The sequence below is a fragment of the Cimex lectularius genome, unplaced genomic scaffold (assembly GCF_000648675.2).
Source record: "Cimex lectularius strain Harlan isolate CLEC.00 unplaced genomic scaffold, Clec_2.1 scaffold226, whole genome shotgun sequence".
Lineage (NCBI taxonomy): Eukaryota > Metazoa > Arthropoda > Insecta > Hemiptera > Cimicidae > Cimex > Cimex lectularius.
Window position 1 is genome coordinate 1,293,219 of NW_019392846.1, and position 7,837 is coordinate 1,301,055.

General features: G+C 31.7%; 1 protein-coding gene and 1 non-coding gene across 4 annotated transcripts in view; both read left to right on the forward strand.

Annotated features, from left to right (window-relative positions):
* The window catches only part of LOC112127555, a 215,320-nt gene extending 209,654 nt beyond the window's left edge, over positions 1-5,666 (forward strand). For 2 of the 3 annotated variants that reach the window (XM_024228667.1, XM_024228668.1), the window contains 5 exons: positions 431-591; positions 1,928-2,076; positions 2,332-2,476; positions 3,247-3,641; positions 4,197-5,666. In XM_024228667.1, the coding sequence (XP_024084435.1) occupies positions 431-591; positions 1,928-2,076; positions 2,332-2,476; positions 3,247-3,641; positions 4,197-4,451 (1,105 nt within the window). In that variant the 3' untranslated portion in view covers positions 4,452-5,666. Of the gene's footprint in view, positions 1-430; positions 592-1,927; positions 2,077-2,331; positions 2,477-3,246; positions 3,646-4,196 lie in introns of all 3 variants that reach the window. The other variant, XM_024228669.1, reaches the window with a different exon arrangement.
* Positions 662-735, forward strand: Trnat-agu. The gene has a single exon. It is a non-coding gene; the product is annotated as a tRNA-Thr (tRNA).
* Positions 5,667-7,837: the final 2,171 nt, after the last annotated feature.

The window sequence follows — 7,837 nt, forward strand, 5'->3', positions numbered from 1 at the left end:
ATATATATATATAAACACAAAACAGCAATTACACATTAATGGCACAATTACACAGAAGACAAACACTTTCACATCACACCAGACCGCATCTCACGATTTCTGAATAATTAGTTTATTAAAAATCTGAAACAAAACTAAAATAAATTTTATATGTACATCTTTTTTTATTTTTTATTTCATTTTCCTTGTAATTTACTTGTTTTACTTTCTCAGACGGAAAAATAAACTCAATTATTAAAAGTTAAAAAAACGTGATACTTTGATTAATATATAAAAATATATACAAATCAAATTATATTGCAATTGGGTGGAATTTTTTGCCTGTCAGTGTATTTATCACAAACTAACTATATAAATATTGCGTATTTATTTAATACGCGTATTTGTTTCTGCAATGATTTTAATTAATTGCGTAATAATTATTCCCCAGGGAGTCGAAGAGCATGGAGAACCCCGAGGGCCACTGGGCTGTCGACGTGCCAAAGATGGATGAGCCGCTCTGTGCTGCGATCGACCCGTCGAGCGACTTCAGGTGGCAGCCGCTGCCCTGCTCCGGCCCGACGGTCGCAGCCTTCATCTGCCAAATGCAAGGTGAGCAGAAGGTTGAACGGTCGGTCGGTTGAACTATGGAAGAGGCTGCCAGGAGGTCGATCGGCCACGAGGCGCCGTGGCTTAGTTGGTTAAAGCGCCTGTCTAGTAAACAGGAGATCGTGAGTTCGAATCTCGCCGGTGCCTAAAATATTATTTTTCCCTTTTTTTAGTTTGTTTCATTGACAAAGATGCAATTTTCATAAATTGTTTTACAGCAACTCCCCTGACTGTGGAATATTGTCTATAATTACTAAAATTAGTTATAAAATGGATAGTTATCAATAAAGATAATTTATTATTATTTAAATATTAATTTTCAAATAAATAATAAATATAATACTGTCAATTTAACACATGTACACTTCATATACTCACATATTAATTATTCAATGTCTTTTAGAGAGTCTATGTATGATTATTTATCAATTAATTAAAAACTTCCGTCCCAAAACTGAACAGTAAAATATTATTTGAGAAAAATTTTTTTGTAGGCCGTTTGCTGAATGCATTTTTAAATAAAATTGGATAATTAATTAATATTTAGATATTTAAAGTAATAGTTAATGACTAATTATTTATTTATTTTTAATAGTTAATAGTTTTATAAGTTAATTACTTAATCATTTTAAAATTATTACACACCGTCAAAAAAAGCATACAAAAATAATTGTAATAATTAATTTTTGAGTGATTTAAAGGAGTTACTACAAAGTCCCCAGTATTTGTTTCGAAGAGAACATTTCAGTTTTCTTAAATTTATTCGAATTTATAATGAGATTTAGGCCTTTTCCCAAATTCTTATACCTTTGCATGTTTGTCTGCTAGTGTTTGAGTTGTGCGTGCAAGATTTCTTTCTTTTTTTCAAGAATTTTTGAGGCTGCTGGTTTATAGCATTAATGGGAGTTTCTTTAAGTTCTAAATTCCATCTGATTAGTGTTGGGTTACATCTAGTCTTTTTAACATTGTATTATTATTATAAATTTTCTTTAAAGTTGTTAATGTTAATGGCATATAAAAATTAGTAGAATAACCAACAATTGACCTACACATTAATTTGGAATAAAGCGTTCAACACATACTATGTAATAAATATTTAATTGAAAATAATTTAATTATATAAACAATTACTATTTCAGTGCACATAGAAATGTTTTAAATTAATTTTTGGCTGTCCATATGTCTAACAAAACTGATCTGATGTCAACATTTGTTAGTAATTTGATTGCAATGTATATTTTTAGTTTTTAACACTTAATATCATTTATTACACCTAATAAGTTAGTGAACAAATACTACTATTTTTAAAATTATCTATTAATTTTTTTCTTTTTTTTAGTACCAATTTGGGCTCAAAAAGATGATGGTTGCATGCTCACGTCACTTCCCTCTCTGACAGTCACATTTTTGCCCGAGCAAGGAGCTGTAGAATTGATATCTGACTGCGGGCTTGAAGGAACCAGGCGAATTGCATGCAAAGGACAGGCAGTAAGTGAAACAATTTCCAAGCGTTGTCCAATACACAGTTGAATGAAAACCCCACCCCATGGTGTTGGCACTTAAGACATTCAAATTTAATGCATATTCATGACCTCTACCTTACCTAAATTAGCCATCCCTATCTTATGGTTTCCACTTTCATTATAAATCCAACAGGTAGTTATATACTGTTGGTGAATTTAATTTCAATTTTAAAAATTAAAATTCATCATGAATTTCAATACAGGTTTATTTCGTTTTTAGAACCACGAAGAAATGATCAAAAAGCTGTCCTGCGAAAGTACGACGGAAGCATCCACCAGCAACACCTGGGATGATCAACAGCCCACAAGACACCGTAGAGAAAGTGAAGTCACTGGCTACACATCAAGTCCAAATACTACACAAGGTACAAAATGTGAAATAAATGTGGAATAATACATTAGATGGGAAAGATTTAATACAAATAAATCAACAAATTTACCTTGTAATTGCAACTAAAAACTATAATATGCTTACCATTATATTGTTTATTTAATCTTCTAAAAAGACTTGGGAATAATTATGAAAAGCCTTTTTTTATATTATAGAACCTGTTTAACCTTTTTATGGACCTGTTTTCCTAATAAATACTTCATTGCCAAGACTTGTTGGAAATTAGTTCAAACTTGTCAGATAGTAAGTAGTAAAACGTTTTCCTGAAAGCAAATCTGGTTTTAGATAAGTTGGATCTCTCCGCCAACTCAGAACAAGTCATGGTTACCATGATTTGGTTATTCTTTTAACTATTTTAGTTTATTGTGAGCCTTTTCTCATGGGGTCTGTCAGACAAAAATCAACATGTATCTGAAAACCCAAAACAATGAGACTAGGTAGATGATCAAACTACAAATTTTATTTTATCTTCATGAAGAAGGCTGTGGTAGCTGTAGTTACATTTTTTAAGTAAGGCATTAAATTGTAATAAATTAAAAAATAGATTAGATAAATAATTAAACCCTAAAATGTACCAGTTGAAGCTCTATAGGGTTGGTGTCAGTGGAAATTGAACCATATTATCAATTTTTTTTGTTTTTAGATATATATAGAATTAAATTGTTAAGTTAACTGTGTTTATGTTTGCTTATAGTAATTCAGACTAAAAAAAAATCTTACAACAGTAATAAGACTTTTTTTCAGATGTGACTAGCAGCAGTGATGATGCTACTTTTGCCATAACAACAGAAGAAATTTCTACATTCCATGAGACGACAATAGAAGAGCCGAATAAGAATGCGACGACATCTCCTACAGAGAGCACAGGTCAGCTCGAGGTCGCAGAGCAGATAGTTTCAAAACCGTCAGACCCGCAATTTAACAAGAGGGCGAAGCCAATACCCCCTTCCTTGAAAGGGAATTCTCCGTTTGCCGGCGAGACACAGTTTCCTGGGATGGGAAAAAACATTTCAGATGAGACCGAAGCTCCACCAGAATCGCATGAAATTCTCGGTGAGGGGGGACAGCCTACAAGAGGTTCCCCCGAGCCTGGAATCGGAACAAACCCTTCCCTTGAAGTTTATAAGAAAAACATACAAGTAGGTAGATAAAACACATAAAAAATTTTTGGTTCAATTGTTTAAGTCAAATGTTTTTAAGTAGAAAATTATTATTATCAAGAATATAATAATTATAAATTAATTCAATTAATTAAGGTTTTTAGTTGAGATAAAAAAAGTCAGTGTCACGAGCAGAATACGAACCCACGACCTTCGGCTTGATCGCCGCTACTCTACCACTTGAGCTATCGTGACTTCAATCCACTCACGATAGCTCAAGTGGTAGAGTAGCGGCGCATCAAGCCAAAGGTCGTGGGTTCGAATCCCACTCGTGACACTGACTTTTTTATCTCAACTAAAAACCTTAATTAATTGAATGATATTAATTGGTCAAGCGGACCACGAAAACTAGTGAATTATAAATTAAGCATATTCTATGCAAAAGAACAGCTTTCAGTACATCATTAGTTTGTAGCATTAAACTTGACATACCAGTCCTGATTATTATAAAAAATAATATAGCTAATTGATACTAATAATTACAAAAAAATTGACTATATTTCCAGAACAAAACTTCAAAATTATTTTTTCTAGGACTCTGGTGAAGACCACACTGAAGACTTCTCGACAGCAACAGAGACAGAAGTAGAAACCATAACATCAACATTGCCAGTATCATCAACACCAATACCATCGCATAATGTAGAGACAACTTTGGAAGAGCATTTGCCTACACCTGATGCACTGTCGGATGGCGAACTCCCTGAAAGACCCAACAGAGGAAGACTTCTAGTCCACCCACAACACCACTCGTTTTATGCTTACTTTCTTAATAGAGTCCTTGGTTGAGGTATAGATTGTTTTGTATACCTTGAAAAGAGTGTTACTGTCTTTCCAATTAGAATCCCTTTTTGGGAAAAATAATCTATCCTGATTCGCTTTCACTGCACTCAGTTCGTTCTCATCAATGGTGCCAAAACTACATGAAGTATGTGTTATCAACTGAGTTCTAATTACATATGAGAAGAAGTAAAAATTTTATATACTTTAATTTTTTGCACAACTTCATTTTAGTTTAATTTCTTTTAAGAACTATACAATCTATCCATACAAATAGATTTCCAAGTTACCAATAGTTTCAAAAGAAATTTAAACAAATCTGATGTCTTCCAAGTCACTTAAAGCATCTGCAAAACAAATTTAATTTCTTACTACTTTCTCTTGGCATAAGGCTGGAAAGAAACGATTAAAAATCAAAATTGGACTCCAACTGGCACTGCATAGAAACATTAAAATAGATTTTAGTTCCTATATTGTGCGAACTGGATAATTATCTCACAATAATTCATCACAAAGGAATTATTAATTATGTATTTAAAAAAAAAAATTGCACCGTCCTTTCTGACTACAGCTCCCGTCCTAATTATCTTTCCCAGATTCACCGCTTGTCTGCCCCTCTTACAAATATTCTTTCATTCTTTTAAAAGGCACTTGAAAAACTAATGTATTTTTCAGAGAAAAGAAAGAAGAAAATTGAACCTGAAACTTGTTGCCAAATTAGAAACTATTTATAATTTAGAACAGTAGTTTTATTTCATAAATATTTGTGCACTGTTTTAGAATCTCAGAAGTAAAGTCATAAGTAAACTAATTACAAAAGGCAAATTTTACCATAGCAATCATTGTGTTAAAAGAATATGAATTCTTATTGCATAGGCTCACTTAGTATCTAGTCGCTTAAGAATAAACCAAAAATATTCGTAGAAATTATATTTCATTTCAAACAGTTGAGAATGAATCAAACCAAATTGTTAATCTAACCAACAAAAAAATGTTTTAGCATTTCAAATATGTAGAATTTATTAAATATCTTTAGCCTACTATTAATTAAAAAATGAATAATTTTGAAAAGCTCAGCAAATTTTAATGTGATAGTTGTGGCTTCGAATATTTAGTTAGAAACAAGAATGTAAACAAGGTTTCGGGATTTTCGATGGTTGTAATGTTGTACACTTTTATATGTGGAAATATAAAATGAATCTTTACCAAAATTTGTACCATTCTATATAATTTCTTGTACGATAAATTTGAAAAATATTTCCATAATGAATTTAATAATGGAACTGCATGAATTAAATTTACCATCATCATTGAGTATTTATTAGCAAACAAATTTGGACGGATAACAACGTGATGGATACAAAAATATTCTACTGGAGATGACAAAATGATGAAACATTTCTGGTAGAAGAAACCAGCAAATATGGTATGATTGGAGACAACTGAGCGACAGATCCATTTCTTCACTAACCACAGCACAATATTTCACATCAAAAATATGCCACAAACTTTAACAATAACAATAGAAAATCACACATTTTCAAAAAAGTATGTGATCTAGTGTAATATATCTGCACCCTCTGATCAAAACAGAATAAGTTGAATTTTTACCAAATGATATGAGTGTATATTCCAGTAAGAATTTAGGCCTGATAAATTGTAAATAATTAATTCAGTTGAAGCCACTTCCTTTTAAATGTAATGTGCAACTGAAACATTTTAATAATTCTACTTGCACCAAAGGTCCAAACCTTAAAATCACAATCATAAAAAAATTTTTTACTTATCCAATTTTGTCTTGAGGGTGCAGATGTATAATATACTAAGAACTAATTGATTCATTAAATGTTCATGCCCTAGATAGATGGAAGAACTTTTGCTTCTGTTTCTAAACCAATGGATTAAGTCAAGACCAAGGAAAATCCATACTATGCTAATTTTTAGCAGTAGGTGCAGCTTCCCTTTAAAAAATTGATCCATAATTTATTATTGAGCAAACAGTTGGTTTATAAAACAGAAAGCATATATTTGAGTACTAAATAATATATTATATATACTAAATATATTCAAGAACAGTGGATCAAAAAAGTACAAAAATGTTTAATACTAAATTTATTTGAAAATTAGCTTCCAAGTATTAATTTTTGGTGGCAATAAATTGAGGAAATTAAAAATAGGATAAAAATGTATTTATTAGTTTTACCTTATTTTTAATTCGGGTATGAATTTCAAAGGTCAAAATAGAATCAGCACAGTTGTTTCTTGCTTAATTTTGAATTATCCTACATAGAAAATTATCCTTAATTTTAAGCTTTTCAATCTGAAATATTCACATACAAGGATGAATATCGCTGTTCTACATTATTTTCTGACCAGTTCAGTGATAATAATAATGGCTAAAATATGAGAACATTGTATGTCCCTATGCATTCATGTCATTAAATTGCATTCTCATGTACATCATGAAATTGCAAGTCGGCTAGATATGAGTTTCAGCTCGGAAACATCGTAATGAAGAACACTGAAATGGGTTTAGTTCTAAACAAACGACGTTCTGGGCAGCCTAAAAGAGAATTTACAAAATACTGTTAAAAAACAATCTCTTTTTATTACTCTAACATAGCTTCAGAAGTTCTATCAGATTTGAACACAACTTTCAGTTTTCAGAGAGTATTGTAATCCGCAGTTGTTAATTATTTGGTAGTTCAAAGAAATAAGCCATTTATTAGTTAATCCCAAAAAAGAGTTTTGGAAGAACAAAATGTTTTCAAATGAAAGCAAGTTCAACATTTTCAGCTCATTCAGTGACGGATACAAATAGGCATGGAGAAAACAAAATACTGCAATTAAAATGAGTAATGTCAGGCCAATTGTGAAGCAAGGTGGTGGGAGTTTTAGTCTGGGTCTGTATGTGATGGAATGGTATTGGAAACCTAAGTTTCAATGAAGGTATAATGAACACAGACAAGTATGTAGATATTTTGTGCCATAACTTGAACAGCAGTGTTGAAAATATGGGGATCAGGGACACATTTATCGTCCAGCATTTTTTTTCTGAAAAAAAAGCCTATTTGTAAGTTTGTTGGATTCGAACCAGGGACTGTAACAAGGATGAGTCACTGTGTCAACACGTTAACCATTACGGACACCCTAAGTCCAGTTATTAAAAACTGATACAAATGTTAGAAAGATACATTTTATCTTTCTAGGCCAGCTTCTTGTGAATTACTAGAAAAATTTGCTTAAGCAATCTGCCAGTTGGATAAATTTCACTCTTGTGAGCAGAATGGTCTCAAATTCCACACCAACATCATTTATACAATGGACTCATTATGCTTTGGCAAAAACCCATGTAGATATTTCATCCAATGTTAATCTAACATAAAGATATTTTC